General features: G+C 40.7%; 1 protein-coding gene across 2 annotated transcripts in view; it reads right to left on the bottom strand.

Moving 5' to 3' along the window:
- Positions 1 to 17,383, bottom strand: part of CNTNAP5 (contactin associated protein family member 5) — an 893,955-nt gene that overhangs the window by 511,351 nt on the left and 365,221 nt on the right. For both annotated transcript variants that reach the window (XM_057745525.1, XM_057745526.1), the window contains exon 4: positions 14,216 to 14,363. In XM_057745525.1, coding sequence (XP_057601508.1) covers positions 14,216 to 14,363 — 148 coding nt within the window. The remainder of the gene's footprint in view (positions 1 to 14,215; positions 14,364 to 17,383) is intronic.

Here is a 17,383-nt window from a genome sequence, read left to right as displayed (position 1 = left end):
TTCACATGGTCCTCAATGACCTGCAGCCACAACCCACCATAACAGGGAAGAACAAATCTGACTCCATAATAGGTCTATTTCTTTTACTTTAACCTCTGCATTCTATTGCTTTTGCTACAAGTTAAGAATGATGCCTGTAGTCTGAAATATGCAGGAGAGCCCATTCTCAAGGCTCTGACCATGAAGGGTGTAACCCTATTGCATTCATATAGAGATAAAAGTTACTGGAGCATCATGACCTGACCTACAGGGATGGGTCAAGAACAAAGGATCCCTGCAACAAGAAGTTTGCAACAACCAACCACACCCTTCCCTGACCTTGACTTTATAAATGCTTTGCTGACACCCACTGGGGAATTTGGGGGTTTAGGGGTCACACGCCACTCGTTCTCCTTGCATGGCCCTGCTCCAAACTGACGTTTCAGTATTATCTGGACTCATTGTGCATTGGGCACACCAACTTGGGTTCAGTAACAACACAGCTGCTCCCTGAAAAAGTGTTCCCATAATGAGACATTCACATATGTGTCAAAATTGGAGAAGACAGCTACCATCCCCTCCCACCTGCCCCCAACTAGTTGTTATTTTGTCTAAAATAAAAGATTTATCATGTTTTTATGTTTGGGGGAACCTGAACGCTCTTTGTTAATGATTCTCTCTGGGCACAATCTACAGAACTTCGTGCCAGGAGGCCAGTGGGAGAATCGCAGTCAATCACTTCAGTGACCATGTCAACAGGGAGTAAATGTAAAACAAACCATAGGAGGCAAGGCCTTGACATTTGTGTGGGAACCCACTGCTGCATTAAGCGGTCGATCTTAGTATTAGGTCATTTTTCCTTTTAAGTTATCCTTTAAAATCACCACTGTTAGCATATGCGGCATGGGACTCAGAGCGATGTAGTCGGTCAAATCACCCCCTGGGCAGCAGGACACGAATTCATCAGGAAACTTGTTAGCTGTGGGTCTTGCCTTCCCTTACAAGCCTTACAAAAGCCTTGGTTTCCTCAGCCTCCACTAGGACCATTTACTTGTCTGCTTTTTGAAGTTACTAAAAGTCCTTGAGTTCCAAAAAAGCAGAGGTTGTGTTACTTATTTCTCTCTCTAAAGCTGAGCATAGGAGGCGGCTACTGAGTGGTGTTTATTGTCTGTTGAAGGAATTTTAAGACTGATGAATCAATCAGTGAAGATGTTAAAGATAGATCAGAAAAGTTGACTTAAAGTAGCCTATTGCAGTGTTTTTTATTTAACTTGTTTTTATTACACATATATGTGTATTTGTCTCTTCATAGAAGAGATTGTTCAGTGATTCCTAGATGAACTAAGAAAAAGAAGAGTAGGCAGATCTCAAATTTTTTTTTAATATTTTTAAATTAATTAATTAATTTATTTATTTATTGGCGGCATTGGGTCTTCGTTGCTGCACACGGGCTTTCTCTAGTTGCGGTGAGCAGGGGGCTACCCTTCATTGTGATGTGTGGGCTCCTCATTGCAGTGACTTCTCTTGTTGCAGAGCACAGGCTCTAGGCTCATGGGCTTCAGTAGTTGTGGCACACGGACTCAACAGTTGTGGCTCATGGGCTCTAGAGCACAAGCTCAGTAGTTATGATGCATGGGCTTAGTTGCTCTGTGGCATGTGGGATCTTCCTGGACCAGGGATCAAACCCATGTCCCCTGCATTGGTAGGCAGATTCTTAACCACCATGCCACCTAGGAAGTCCCCTCATTAATTTATTTTTAAGAGATATTCTGGGCCTCCATTTCCTCATCTATAGAAAGAAAGAGTTGCAATGAATGATCTTGGAGGTTTGATAAGTGATGAACTATGCTGATTTCCAAAGTGGGATTCAAGGCTTACACAGGGGCCTCCAAGCCCCCAGGACTGACTGCTGCCACCCCACACATTCCTCCTCTCCAGGGTTTGCATGCTATACACTCAGCCTTGAGGTCCCCCGTGATCAGGCCATATGGGTCTCTGCACGCCAAGGATGAAATATATGGCTCCGTGGTCTCCACCAAGTGTGATAAATGGGCCCAGATGAAGAGACCAACCACGAAGAGGGCAGCTGAAGCTGGGATGACGAAGAAATTTATTTGGGGAGAGAGAACATGACTTCAGCTCTGAGGCTGATGAATTTTGGGTGACACCACTTGGCAATAATTAACCAAACAGGAGCAAGTCTGTGTTGTGTGGAAAGACGGTAACTAGAGATAAAAAATGATGGTTGTAATTTTTAATTAGAGAAGCCTGACAGATCATTATACCTCATCAGAATTTATAATGGTTTTTAAAATTAATTAGTGTTCCATTTTTTAAAATAAATTCAAATAGAAGCCCCCAGACAAAAGTCCACATAGCCTGAAGTCTCCAGATGGCCTGATGAAGGTGTTGGAACCTTAAGGGACCTGGTATGTAAAAATATTTACCTCCTTCCTTTGATGCACAGGTGGGTGTGTGGTCCTGAATAAGGAGGAAAAGGTAAAATAGGGAGAGTTTTGGTAACCAGCTTAAATATCAGATGAAAGTAATGATGAACACAGCTAACACTGTTTGAATGCTTATCGTATGCCAAGCACTATTTTAAGTAATTTTTGCATGTATGAAATGAGCACTATTGGGATTTCCCTGGTGGTGCAGTGGTTAAGAATATGCCTGCCAATGCAGGGGACACATGTTCGATCCCTGGGCCCTGAAGATCCCACACACTGCAGAGCAAATAAGCCTGTGCACCACAACTGCTGAGCCTATGCTCTAGAGCCCATGAGCCACAACTATTGAAGCCTGCATGCCGCAACTACTGAAGCCAACGCAGCTAGAGCCCGTGCTCTGCAGCAAGAGAAGCCATCTCAGTGAGAAACCTGCACACCACAATGAAGAGTAGCCCCCTCTTGCCACAACTAGAGAAAGCACGTGCACAGCAACGAAGAGCCAGTGCAGCCAATAAATAAATAAATAAAATAAATTTTTAAAAAAGGAAAAAAAAGGGAAATGAGCACTGTCATTACCATTCTCTTCACAGAAGAAGAAACTGTGTCCACAGAGAACCCAAGATTGCCCAAGATTATACAATCAGTGGATGATGAAGCTATGTTGACATCTCTGGTGGTTTAAGTGTAGAGCCCATCGGTTTAATATTACCATAGTATACTGCCTTTAAACGTGTTTATGTGAGACTGAAAATCTTTAAGTTTAGCAATCACAGACATGAAAATGACAATGCTGACTAGGATGAACTGACTCTCAGAGTTAGAAGACGATTTTGAGTCAATAGTTTTAAATTTTGACACCATATACTACTTACCTAGGAACAGAAAAAAAAAAAAATTATGCTGGGACCCTTACAGTGCTTATGATTTAGATGGAGTATGGGCAGAGTAGGTATTTACCAATATATGTCCCCAGGTGATTCTTATGTAGAGTTAGGTTTGAGAACACAGGTAAAGATAAAGGAGTATTAGCCCAGGAGCTCCTGGACTGGGCAACAGCTAAACTTTGTCCTTCGACATCTTAACTACATATGCTCAGGAATTGTAGGTTGCTCACTTCGGTCTTGTGAATAAAACAATATTATGGGTACTAGAAAATTACTATGTTTTCCCTCTAATAAAAGATGCCTATGTCATATGACTAAATATTTCCAGACATAGACTGGAAAGCCCAAGGAGATAGGAACAGTACAGACTGTGCCCTTTGGGGAAGTTGTTCATTTGCCAATTTAATTGCGTTAACTGAAACGGGCCTTGTTCTGTGCTAAGAACTCTGTATCTAAGTAGGTATCATCCTTAACCTTGTGAAGCTCATAAACTGGTAGGTGAGAGGGGTAATTCACAACGAAATGCACATGTAAATAGCTACTAGATATCTGTTTATCAGTCTATCTAATGTCTTTCTCCTTCTCTTTTTCTAGATATAGAGATGGATAGTCTATAGATGATAGATAGACAGATAGATAGTGATTGCTATACACTGAATATTTGTATTTCCCCCAAATTCATAAATTCACATGTTGAAACCTAATTCCCAATGAGATGGTATTTGGAAGAGGGACCTTTGGGAGGAGACTAGGTCATGAAGGTGGAGCTGTCATGAATGTCAAAGAGGCTCCAGAGAGCTCCCTTGCCCCTTCTTCCAGGTGAGGACTTGGTGAGAAAATGAACTTCTATGAACCAAGAAATAAGCCCTCACCAGACAAATCATATGTTGTGCTTTGATCTTGGACTTTCCAACCTCCAGAACTGTGAGAAATACATTTCTTTTGCTTATAAGCCACTCAGTCCATGATGTTCTGTTAAAACAGCCCAAACAGACTAAGACAATGATCAAAGATTTGAAAGAAAAGAACGGTATGTCTCAAGATAGAAAAATAAGAGTAAGCTTACTTAAAATGGGACTTAATGGGCATCTGTCTGAGAAGATGACAGGAAAGCTAAGGCTGATTGAGAGATGAGATGAAGAAGCCGGGGGCGGGGGGGGCGGAATTCCAGGTGGAAGGACCCTGAGATAGGTGAGAGCATGGCATGGCAGAGGGCAGGACAGAGGTCAATAGTGCCTGAGCCCAGGGAGAGAAAGATTATTGCTGGACTTTAAGGCCAGTGAAGCAGGCAGAGGCCAGGTCCTACAGTCCTGTTCTTTCTGCACAGGACTTTGGTTTGTTCCTAAGTGCAGGCAGAAGCCATCGAAAAGTTTCCAGCAGGAAGTGGCTCAGCTCTGTATTTCATGATGATCCTCCTGGCTGTCGCAGAGATAATGGACTAGAAGAAGAGAGGAGTGAAAGTGGGTTGCTGAGTTAAAATTTCAGAGGATAGAGGATGTAACTGCACTAAGCTTGCGACTGTGATGATGAAAAGAAATGGAAGTATTTGGGATGATTTTTTAATGTAATGCGGACAGAACTTACTGTTGAATTTACTGTGGGAAGTAAGGGAAAGGAGAGATTTCAAGAAAGATTCCCAGGTCTGGTTTGAGCAACTGGTGCATTTATTGAGATGAGAAAGACCACAAGAAGATGCTGAGTGTGGTCGGAGTTGATTAAGAGTTCCCTTTGGGATGTGTTCAATTTGAGCTGTTTATGACATAACCAAATTGAGATATCAATCAGGCAAATGAATATATATTTTTAGAGCTCAGCAGAAATATTTGGCTCAGAATGCAAATTGCCTAATTTATCTAAAGTCACTTCACCTTTATAAAATTCAGTTTTCTTTTCTACATACCTAGGAAGAGTAATTCTTTTCTTAAAAGATTGTTGTGAGCTTTGGTGTGTGTGTTATACAGTATTGTGCTTTTTTTTTTTTAATGGGAAGGATATTTATTTGTTTATTTATTTATTTATTTATTTATTTATTGGCTGCATTGGGTCTTCGTTGCTGTGTGCGGGCTTTCTCTAGTTGTGGAGAGCAGGGCTACTCTTCATTGCATCGCGCACGCTTCTTTTGCGGTGGCTTCTCTTGTTTCGGAACACGGGCTCTTAGACGCATGGGCTTCAGTAGTTGTGGCACACGGGCTCAGTAGTTGTGGCACACAGGCTTAGTTGCTCCACGGCACATGGGATCTTCTTAGACCAGGAATCGAACCCATGTCCCCTGCATTAGCAGGCGGATTCTTAATCACTGGGCCATCAGGAAAGTCCCCGTATCATGCATTTGAAATAACAGCTGGGGAAGGGGATGTTGATGGTGAAGCTGGTGGCCTTTCTAATGGCATTTGCTAATTTAATGATGAAATAATTGACACCAGTAGGGAAGATACTGGCTCGCTCTCCCAGGAAGCATAGCCATGAATCACAACTGAGAATGATTCTCCTCATTTTCCCATCTCTTTTTCTATCACAGTCTCTATAAAAGATGATTTATTTAAGACAATTCTATATTGACATCTTCATTTCCCATGTGCGTCTTTATATCACCAGCTCAACAACATAGCAGGGCCTATGTCCTTCATTTACTTGGTTCACCGGCATGAATGTGTTTGGCCAAAGACTAATCAATCTGAAAACTGATCACAGAGAGAAAACACTCATGGACAACTTGAAAACCAGATACCCTCATTGACAAGAGAGGTGACACAAGCGGGAAAGTGGTAATGTAGGAGGTATTCAATATTTTTTTAGGAGAATATAATGTAGCAAGCTAGGCTGCCCGGGATTCATACGTAGGAGATGTGGCATAGGCAGGATGAACTTGACAGACAGCAAGAGGGCATAACTTGTTCAAAATAGGTATCCACAACGATGCGAAAATTATCTTCATGGTTCACCACTGAATTACTGATATCTACTCCATGGAATTCGCAGTAGTCATAAGAGGGGAAGACCTTGTGTGTTGGTCTTTGTAGCACGCAGAGGGAGACCACATCAATCCTCTTCCTGGCCATAGAGCAAGAATCTGAAAGTGACAGGAAACTGAGAAGCCAGAGACTATGACAACAGAAGTGAAAACAACAGCAGACAGAGATCTGAACCTGAGATGGCCCTTGCCTGGTAGAGCATATGATTAATGTTTCCCAAAAAGGCCGCTTATACTGGCAATGCAGGAATGTCCTCTGTGGACCTACACCTACATTAATACCAGCTGTCACTTACTAAGCACAGACTCTTTGCAAGATACTCTGCTCTATGCTTAATATATCAAAACTCAAAAACGACATAGTCGTCTTTAAAGTAATTACCACTGTTATTTACAGATGAGAAACAGAGGCTCAGAGAAGTCAAGAGTGTTTGATGGAAGAGCAGACCATTTGTTCCATTGTTCACATCTGAACACACAAAACGAATCTGTTGCTCTGGAAGTCATTGTGACCATGGCAAAAAGATGGCCCTGGGGATGTGGAAGCAAAAGGAACCTTAGTAACCTAGAACAGTCACCCTGGAATTTATAAACAGGGATGAAGGCAGTCAAAGAGAAAAGATTTTAAAAACACAACTACTTAGGGAAAGTAGAGACATGCTTTTACTTCTAGAGTTTTTAAAACAGAATATACCAGGAAGGTCTTTGGTGGCTTCAAACACCTTCAATTTAGGAGTTACAACTATAATGTTCTCAGTTACTCAATGAGAAAATGTGTGAGGTAATAAAGAAACCCATGTATAAGGAAGATTCTAATAAGCTCATAATTTTCAATACCTATAAAATACGGAGACGAGAAAGGCAGCCCATTAAAAAGAGTCCTATATATTTTTTTTAAATACAATAAAAACTTTAAAAAATGCGTAAGGATGGTTAGGCTCTTGAGCCAAAACATTAAATATCCGGGAAGCACATAGCCATTGTCAGACATGGATCCAGGTCTCAGGTAGCAGAGTTAGGACACGGTTCTGACCTGTTCTGTAAAGACACTAGTTATTAAGCAAGGAAGCACCAAGTAATTTTAATTTAATAAGATAAGACCTAGAATTGAAGCTCATAAAATGGGGTCACACAATAGGGTCTGGGAGGCAGAAAGCAGGTGACATTTGATCTGGGTGGTGAATGGCCATCGGAAATCATCCCGGTGAAGGAGAATGAGGATATTTCAGAAAAAAAAAGCAGCAGCAGCTTGATGCAGTGAATCCAATTCTGGGCATGTATCTGGAGAAAACTATAGTTCAAAAAGACACATGGACCCCAATGTTCACAGCAGCACTATTCACAATAACCAAGACATGGGAGTCAAACAGATGTCAGACATAGGAAGAGACAGATGTCAAAAAAAGCACACAATATATGAAATGCATCATAAAGCATGTGGCCAAGGAAAAATACAGGACTTAAAGAAGTCCAGAAAAAGGTCTTATTTTCCATAAAGCCCCAGAGCTTTGTATGATTTTTGGTATATCTTAAGTGCTAAATGAATGTTATCAACGAAATAAATAAATGATTGAATTAATGGTTTCCACAGTGGCAAAACTTTGTCTTCAGAAATTATCGAACTATAAGATTTCTACCAATCTTTAGCAACACACTCAAATGGAGTTTTGAGAAAAAGATTTATGAGGCAAAAGAAAAAAATCAGTTGCCTAGACACTACCATGGGCGCATTAATAGCAAGTAATTCCAGAATAATAACACGGTGGCCCATGCTGAGGCACTGAGAGTGAACTGATATATGTTCCATCCATTCCACACATATCTATTCAATATAGATTTGTGTCTAATACACACTGACTCAGTAGGCAAGGTGCCTGCCCTCATGGCACTTACATTCTGGCACAGGGTCTTGAAGAGGCAAAGAGCCAACAAGAAAGCCAGAACAAACAAACAAGATTCTGGTTTGTGGCAGGCACCTGGAGAAAAATAAAAGTGAGTCATATAACCGTGGGTTAACGGTTGGTGCATAGGAATGAGTGCAGGTGACTTTGAAGGGGAGATCAGAGTGGATTTCTCTAAGAGGTGATATTAGAATTGAGAATCACATTGACTGAAGGAGATGGCCATGTAAATCCTGGGAAAAACTCATTTGTGCCTAGGGAACAGGAAGTGCAAAGGCCCTGAGGTCGAAAAAACCTGGCATATTTCAGGAATAAGAGGAAAGTCTGTGTGGACAGAAAGAAGTAAAAGAAAGTTAAAGGGGTAGGCATGGAATATTCAATCAGGGATTTTATTTGCCAGTCAAGAGCTTCAATTTTAAATGAAGTAGGCAGCAGAATGGTATGGTTTTATGTCTTATTTATAAAGCTCACTTTGGCTACTTTGGCATGAAAAACAGGACTGCGGAGATGGTGGGGAGACCAGGATCTCCAGGCAGGAGTCTATTTAAATACTCTGAGTGAAGGCTGACAGGGGCTATTACTCAAGGAAGCAGGACACGTACATGGATTTAGCATGTATTTTGGAGGAAGGAACAAGGAGGGCTGCTATGAACTGTAGATGCATAACAAGGAGTAGAGATTCTGGGAAAGGAGAAATTGAGGCTGCTTCCTAGGTTTCTATGCTAGTGAATGGCTGAATTGTGCCACTCATTAAGACAGAAGATGTGAAAGAGCAAGTTGTTGAGAGAATGGTAATCCAGGGTTCTGTTTTTGCTGTAATAGACTTCCATGTGGAGACAGCTTATTGCGTATATAATTCCAGGGGTCAGGCCAGCAGATACAGGTGTGCAGGTGATCAGTATATAAATGGCATTTAAATTCATGGAACCCTGTAAATTTAGCTGGGCATTCATGGTGGGTGGGGATGGATGGAAAGCAGAGGTCTCCAGAGAAGACCATAATTCAAAAAGATTCATGCACCCCGGTGTTCATAGCAGCACTATTTACAGTAGCCAGGACATGGAAGCAACCTAAATGCCCATTGAAAGATGAAAAGATAAGCAAGATGTGGTACATATATACAATATACAATGGACTATTACTCATCCATAAAAAAGAATGAAATATTGCCATTTGCAGCAACATGGATGGACCTAGAGATTATCATACTAAGTGAAGTAAGTCAGGCAAAGAAAGACAAATATCATCTAATATTGCTTATATATGGAATCTAAAATAAATGATGAAAATGAACTTATATACAAAACAGAAATAGAAAACAAACTTAAGGCTACCAAAGAGGGAAAGGGGGGGGGGGATAAAGTAGGAGTTTGGGTTGAACAGATACACAATACCATATATCAAATAGATAATCAACAAGACCTACAGTATAGCACAAGAAGTATAGTCACTATTTTGTAATAATCTGTAAGGGAAAAGAATCTGAAAAAGAATATATATATAAGTACACACATATGTACATGTACATATGTATGTATAACTGAATCACCTTGCTATACACCTGAAACTAACACCACATTGTAAATCAGTTAAACTTCAATAAAGTTTAAAAAAAAAGAAAGACAGTAGAAGTCCTGAGACAGAGCCCTGAGAATGGGCAGAGGGGCAGGTAAGATAAAAGAGAAAGGCGGGTTTTTTAAAAAAATAGAAATATTTAACTAAACTGAATCCTACTGAGAGGTGAGTGAAGTGAGAAAAGGGACCATCGGATTTTAGCCATGTGGAGGTCCCTGGTAGTCTTGACTAAACTAGTTTCTATAGAGCAATCTGCATGAGTCAGGGTCCTCCCCGAGACACAGAACCAGCAGGTTCTGTGTATAAATTGATTCATTACAAGGAATCAGCTTATGTGATTGTGGGGGCTGGAGAAGCAAGTCTGAAATTCATCCATAAAGGCAGGCTGTCATGAGGGGCGGGCTGGAAGCTCTCTGGCAGGAGCTGAAACTGCAGTGCACAGCAAGGAAGTCTTCCTCCAGGGAAAAAAATTCTGTTCTGATCTGAAACCCTCTCCACTTCCTGAATCAGGCCCACGGCTTAACAAACATAATCTCCTCAATTTAAGGTCAAATGATGTAGATGTTAAATTCTGCCCATCATAGCAACACCTGGATTGGCCTCCTCCCACTGAATCACTGAGACTAGAGCCTCTCAAATTAATACATGAAACCGACCTCCTCGTGCTTAAAGAGGGATTGGAAACAGTTGCAGTGGGAAGGGAGGCAGGCAGTGGAAACAGTAACTAAAGACAAGTTCTGGAAGAAGCTATTCTGTGAAGAGGGGGAGAGAGGAGAAGGACAGGTAGATAAATAGAGCCATAGGGCTTTTGTAGTTCTTGTTTTGTTTTACGGCTTATGCAGCAAAGTTTTATGTTTATAGGAATGAACCAGTAAAAAGGGGATAAGATGATGTTGAAAGGGAATTTTTGATCCAGAAGACACACTAAGGTTTTGGTTTTATAGACAAACTGCGAAGAGACAGAGATGTGTTCTTTATTCCCAAAGGAAACCGCACCAAAGCCACAGGAGTAGTAATAGATTATAGAGTACCAGCTGGAGAATCATCCCAGAGAAGGGCATTCTGTGTCCAACAGCTTCCCAAGGGGGTTAACTTCCCATCACTCACACTATTTACCTGAAGGTAATTCATCTCCTTAGAGGATGAACTTATCAGATGCAGAGCTTTCCTGGAGAGGATTCCAGGTAGAAGGAGGCTACCTCAAAGTCAGGAGCTCTTTGCTTGGTCAAGATCTGGGCTTTAGCACATCTGAGAACCTTTTAATCTTGTAGAACATTTTGCATATAACTGCGGGCACTTTTCTTAAGTGACAGTTTCTTGCTGTCATGAGGTTCTCAAAGGGGTCCATCAGGAGAAAAAACTAAACATGCTCTGAAAGGTCTCTTTGTACCCTACAGTCTATTATTTAACTTGATGCTATGAGTCTTTCCGTGTAAACACGCAGAGCCATGGGCATGGAAAACAAGGACAACTGACAGGACAGAGAAAACAAATGTAGGAGGATGTGTTAAAGAGAAATAGGATTATTGCACCAAAATAGCTGGCTGAAGTAATAATATAAATACACTTTTTATTTCAGCATGAACGCTTCATGTTGCACCTAAAAATAAATCTCCTAGTGTCATAGGGAAGAACAAATCTGACTCCATGTTAAATCTTTCTTTACTTTAGCCTTTGCATTCTATTTCTTTTGCTTCAAGTTAAGAATGTTGTCTATAGCCTGAAACATACAGGAGAAGCCATTTTCAAGGTTCTGACCTTTAAGGGAATAAAACTTTCCCCCTCATATAGAGATAAAAAGTTACAGAACAGATAATAATATTTGTCTTGTTGGAGGTTTACAGGAATATTGTGACCTGACCTACATGGACAGCTGCAAGAACAAAGGATTCCAACACCAAGAAGTTTGCAACAACCAACCATGCCCCTCCCTCACCTTGCCTTTAAAAATGTTTTGCTGGGGACTTCCCTCGTGGCCCAGTGGTTAAGTATCTGCCTGGCAATGAGAGGAACACAGGTTCGATCATCCCTGGCCCAGGAAGATCCCACATGCCTCAGAGCAACCAAGCCCATGAACCACAATTACTGAGTCTGTGCTCTAGAGCCCACAAGCCACAACTACTGAGCCCACATGCTGCAACTACTGAAGCCTGTGCATCTAGAGCCCATGCTCCACAACAAGAGAAGCCACCATAATGAGAAGCCTGCACACTGCAACAAAGAGTAGCCCCCACCCACTGCAACTAGAGAAAGCCTGCGTGCAGCAATGAAGAACCAACACAGCCAAAAAAATAAATGAAATGAAATGAAATGAAATGAAATGAAATACAAGACTGCTTTACTGAAACCCTTCGAGGAGTTAGGGGTTTTTCAGGCATGAGCCACCTGTTCTCCTTGCCCGCCCTGCAATAAACCTTTCTCTGCTCCAAACTCCGATGTTTCTGCTTGTTTGGCCTCACTGTGTGTCGGGCACAGGAACTTGCATTTGGTAACATTGGTAGTGACAACTGTTATCAATAGAAGAGGTAGCATGGGAACCTGGCCACCCCAGAGATCCTGGGTTAGGAAGCACACATGCCCTTGCCTTGTAGATATCTATGCTTTTAGTTGGAAGGGCTGGAGTTAAAGGCAGTCTTTCCTTGGTCTAAGGGTCTACGCATCTGTTCTAAAACACATTCTTTCTGAAAGTGCTTTATTCAAGATAAAGACAGTCTTTTCACAGGTCACTCCCCTCTGTGCCGGACTTTATTTTTAGTAGAGACTCTATGTCCATAGTTTCCCTGAGGAGCTTGCTGACACTCAGCTTTCTGGGTCTGTCTCCCCAGAAATCATAATCCAGTATGTATAGGACAGGACTCGGGAAATATATTTTTAAGGAGCATTCAGCTAATCCTGATGTGAGGGTTCAGTAGATCACACACTAGTAGTACAAGCATATAACATATTAGGCACTCCTGTAATCATAAACAGGAATCTCTAGAATTAACTTATATTAAAGTAGTAGTAATCAAATGTGTTTGTTCATGAGGGGTCATTGGGTTTTAGCATTATGAGCAGGAGATGTCCCTGCTAAGACAGAAGAACAATTTATTATGATGCAATTTTTGATTTCAATATAAAACCTGCAGAGAAGAGTTATAGGGATGGGAACTTTCCCTGCATAATTTTATTCTAGAGTGATCACCAGCTCTACTCGAGTTTACAACCTTCCTTGTCTGCAGGATGGAGTTCTACTTTTAAATTCAGCCAGAACAACTCACAGAAGAATGGAGTGCCTGCATGATTCCAGGAAGGAAGGATTCCAGGAGTTACACTGGGTTGAAATGTTTCTTCTCTTTCCCTTCTAGAACAAGGAAGTGGAAAGTTTTGTAATACTTCACCCCACTTCTAGGAAAGAACTAAAATTATTTTAGTATTGCAGAGGTATCTCAGACTCCAAGAGCTCTTCATTTTGAACTTTTTTTGTTGTTGTTAAACCCATATCATCTCACCACTAAGCTACTTCATCCTAAATAACCTGAAAACTAGTAGATGAAGAGTCACAACAGCAGGTTTTGCTTTCTGCCCCATGGAAAACAAAGCATTTGGTTTAGGGTGCAACTGTGACAACAGAGGATATGAGATGACACTGTTACTGAAGCTTAAGGCCAACCTTTAAAATAAGTACCATCTCTCAAAAAAATGATCTACTGATGTTACGTATCATCATTCCAAGGTGAGTGAACTGGCTTTCTAACTCTTATTGACTGGGGATTCAAAGCCAGTAAGTTTCACTCTAACCTTTAACTCTTGATGAATTTTGAATCACTCCTTCTGTACTAGGGTGTATACCATCACTCTAAAACATTGTGGTTAATGAAATAAATCTTGTACAAATTTAAAAAAAAAGTTTTTCTACCTCTGGGTTGAATTTCACATTGTTAAATAAGCATTTTATTAAAATATAGAAATAACATTAAAACAATTGAGATTGTATAACAGGGAAGAGCTAAATTGGACTCCGTGTTGGATCTGTTTCTTTGACTTTAACCTTTGCTTTTTGTTGCTTTAATCATACACAATGGCCTGCCTCAGGGAACCCTACCCACCTGTGAAATTAATACAACCTTTCCCTGGGGCTAGTCGTTCCAGGAAATGTTTTGCAAGACTGATATCCTTTTTTACTTTGCTTCCCTGCCTTTCCCTCTCTGATTCTATAAAAGAAACTGGCACCCAGACCTGGATAAAATGGTTTTTTGGAGACACTAGTCTGCCATCATCTCCGTCTGCCGGCTTTCCGTATAAAGTCGTATGCCTTGCCTCAACACCTCGTATCTGATTCATTGGCCTGTCATGCAGCGAGCAGAGCGAGCTTGGACTCGGTAACAGTTGCATCCTCCATGTTGATAACCTGATATGGTGTAGGTCATGCCACTCACGAACATACGCGTGTTGATAATCCGTGTGGGTACTTACTGTAAGAGCATCCATAGACCTCGACTCTCATGCCGATGTTTCCACTCAGATTCCACTCCAGGGGCACGAAGCGAATGAAGCGGGCTCTCACGGAGTGCAGTAACTTGTGGTGCATCACACTGTCAGCATTCATGTTTCCTGCAAAGGTCTGCAGGGAGAAAAGGGAGCCAGGTGAGGCCTGTGACACCATGGCAACACTGTCACCTGAGCTCAAGGACCATATGTGGAAATCCACCTATGTCACTCCATAAACACTTTCAGAGAAAATCCTCAACTTCTCAGATCTTTCAGAGGAAATCTGACTCTGGTGAAAATTCTGCATTATGTGTTATATTATTTTTTCAGAGACACTGTACATTATTCTTTAAGAAACACCCTCCCCCACATTTTATAAATAAGTCAAACCCTAGTAAGTCATAATACATGACACCTAAAAGCTTTACTAAGTAAATAACATAGTGAAGTTCTGATACTCCTTATGTGCATAATGGAAGATAACTGAAAAATCTCTTCTTAGAAGAAAAGGCTTTCATAGAAGTAATTGTTACCATTAATTGAAGCCAGTCACTATGCTAAGCACTTTCCATTATCATTATAACTATTTCACAGATTAAAAAGAAATCTGAAGCCTGGAGAGAGAGAAAGGAAGATGAGAAAAACCTTCAGATCTTATAATTGGTTGGTAATTAGTCTACAATTCAGTTCCAAAGTTGTCCTATTCGAAAGACTATGGTTTTTCTATAGCCACACACTTTTCAACGATTCTGTTGTTAATTGCTCCAGGAGGGAGAACAGGAGGCTCTGATTTTTATATAATTTATATTCACATTTCCTTATGAAGTTTAAGCAAAGGAACACACAGCATGGGAGATATTTGGCACACAAAAATTATGCCTCCTAGCCCTCATTTGGATGAATGATTTCTGGAGTAGAATTTTTTTTCTGCAGATGGAAGCCAATGTCTCATACCTAATCTTCTTTTCCCCATTGGGGTAAAATATGCATGACACAAAACTTACCATTTTAATCATTTTAAAGTATATAGTTCAGTGGCATTGAGTACATTCACATTATTGTGCAACCATCATCACTATCCATCCCCAGAACTTTCTCACCATCCCAATTGTACCGAATCTTTAAGGCAGAATGTCAGCTAGCACACTGATTTGCCTGCTTCATTATGAGTGAGTCATCATCTGCCTTCTTTTCTGACTCAAGTATTCACAGATAAAGCCTGGACGCTAATGTCCTATCAACACCAACCAAGAGAAAGAAGATCCATTGGTTTCTCAAATGGCCAAAGAGAACAACAAGGACTTTATATATGTAATGGAATCCATTTCAATGATCCAAACCTCAACCTTGAGTGTATCCTCATAACATTTGTGAATCTAGGGTACTCTGAACAATCTGACATTTCTGCTGGACACAAAACTCCCACTGGCTAATAACTCTCATGTTCTGCAATTAATATAGTCACTATTACATATCACACAATGGCTTATGAAGAAGGGAGAAGCTCACTTTCTACTTTGCAGCAAAACTCTGGTGCAAGAGAATGACTTGGGGGAGAGGAACTCCTTGAGATTCAAATCCAACATTCTTGTCAACGGTTTGGCTGTTGTCTCAATCCCGAAAAGAATGGCTCTATTTCACGGGTTTCTCTTCCACCTGTCCTGTTCCAATTTTAGCAACCTGTACAGGTATAAAACCTCCTCAATCCCTTGCCCACCTGGAAGGACTCTTCCCTGTAGAGTGTAGTTCTTTTTAAAATTTACTTCTTTGAGATATGAGTTTGGGGGCTGGGCAGAGGTTCTGGTGGTTTTTCACTCTTTTGGATGCACTGAAGTTATTTCATGTTTTCCTACAGCCTAACTTGGGCGACTTCCATTCAGTTCTCTGGATTCCCTCTTAATCATGTTTGCTACAACCCACTTCCCAAGCATGTAAAGGCCCTGTGTTTGTAGCATCTCTTATAGAAACTGAATTTTAAACAAGACTTTATTCACATTGAGGGTAATGGAGGCCCCTCTCTTGGGTTCTATGTGATTTGTAGACTGAATACATCTTAAACTGATATTGAAATCTTGGTTGCATAATTCTAGATAAAAGGTTTATTTTAGGAGGAGCTTGGAATCCTTTGTAGGATCTCTTAACTCAGGTGCTATGTGTTCTAAAGAGGAAACCCCAGATTCTCACCTAAGTGGTTAGCATCCTACATGACTGTGTAACATTGGACAAACGACTTATTCTTTCTGACTCTCACTATCTTGCAATCTTTCAATCTCCATGTCTCACAGTCTCAAAGTCCTACTATTCCAGTCATATTATTTGCAGTTTCATAGTCTCATAAGTTTGCATTCAAGCAGACCCAAGGTCTCAAAGTTATGAGACTTCAAAGTATGTGATGCCCTCCTGGAGCTAGCAGCCTAAAATCACCTCTGAAATACTTAAATCTAGAAGCAGTTTGAATCTAAAGGAAGCTACAACCAAACTCTCACCAAGTTTACCAGTTCATCTTCCTACAAGGTCAACGACAGTCATTGCTTAGCAATGCAAGAAGTTGTAGGCTGGGATGAAAAAGAAAGACTGATCTTACTCTCCAGGTGCTTGGATCCCAGGCCCTACTAGATGCATTGAAGCTACTATCCACTCAAAGCCAGCTCAGCTGCCAAAAATAACAGTTGAACAACAGTGTGAATGACAGATGACTTCTCAAGGGAAACAGTGGAGACCAACAAACGCTAAAGGTAGGAAAATCTCAAACTAGCACTTACATACAGCAGAAATAGCTTTCAAATCTGAAGGAAAAATAAACAGTTTCATTTAAACAAAAGCTGAGATAATTAATTACCTACAGACCTCCACTGTTAAGAATTGCCAGGGTGCTACAGTCTAAAGAAACTGGTTCCAGATGGAACATTCAGTGTACAAGAGGGATGAAGAGTAAGCAAAGTAGTAAATAGGTGGCTAAATGTAAGACTAGTTTTCTTTCTTTTCTTAATCACTTTGAAAGTCAACACACCATTTAAAGGAAAAATTATAATATATTGTGATGAGAATAGCAAATGTAGAAGTAAGCATATGTCAGTAAAACCACAAAGGATGGAATGTAGGCTAAATAGAATTATACTGTTTTAAGGCTCTAAGATTATATATAAAGTGGTA

The sequence above is a fragment of the Hippopotamus amphibius genome, chromosome 8, assembly GCF_030028045.1.
Source record: "Hippopotamus amphibius kiboko isolate mHipAmp2 chromosome 8, mHipAmp2.hap2, whole genome shotgun sequence".
In the NCBI taxonomy this organism is placed as follows: Eukaryota; Metazoa; Chordata; class Mammalia; order Artiodactyla; family Hippopotamidae; genus Hippopotamus; species Hippopotamus amphibius.
Note: the sequence above shows the minus strand (reverse complement) of the source record. Positions and strands in the feature narration are given on the sequence as shown.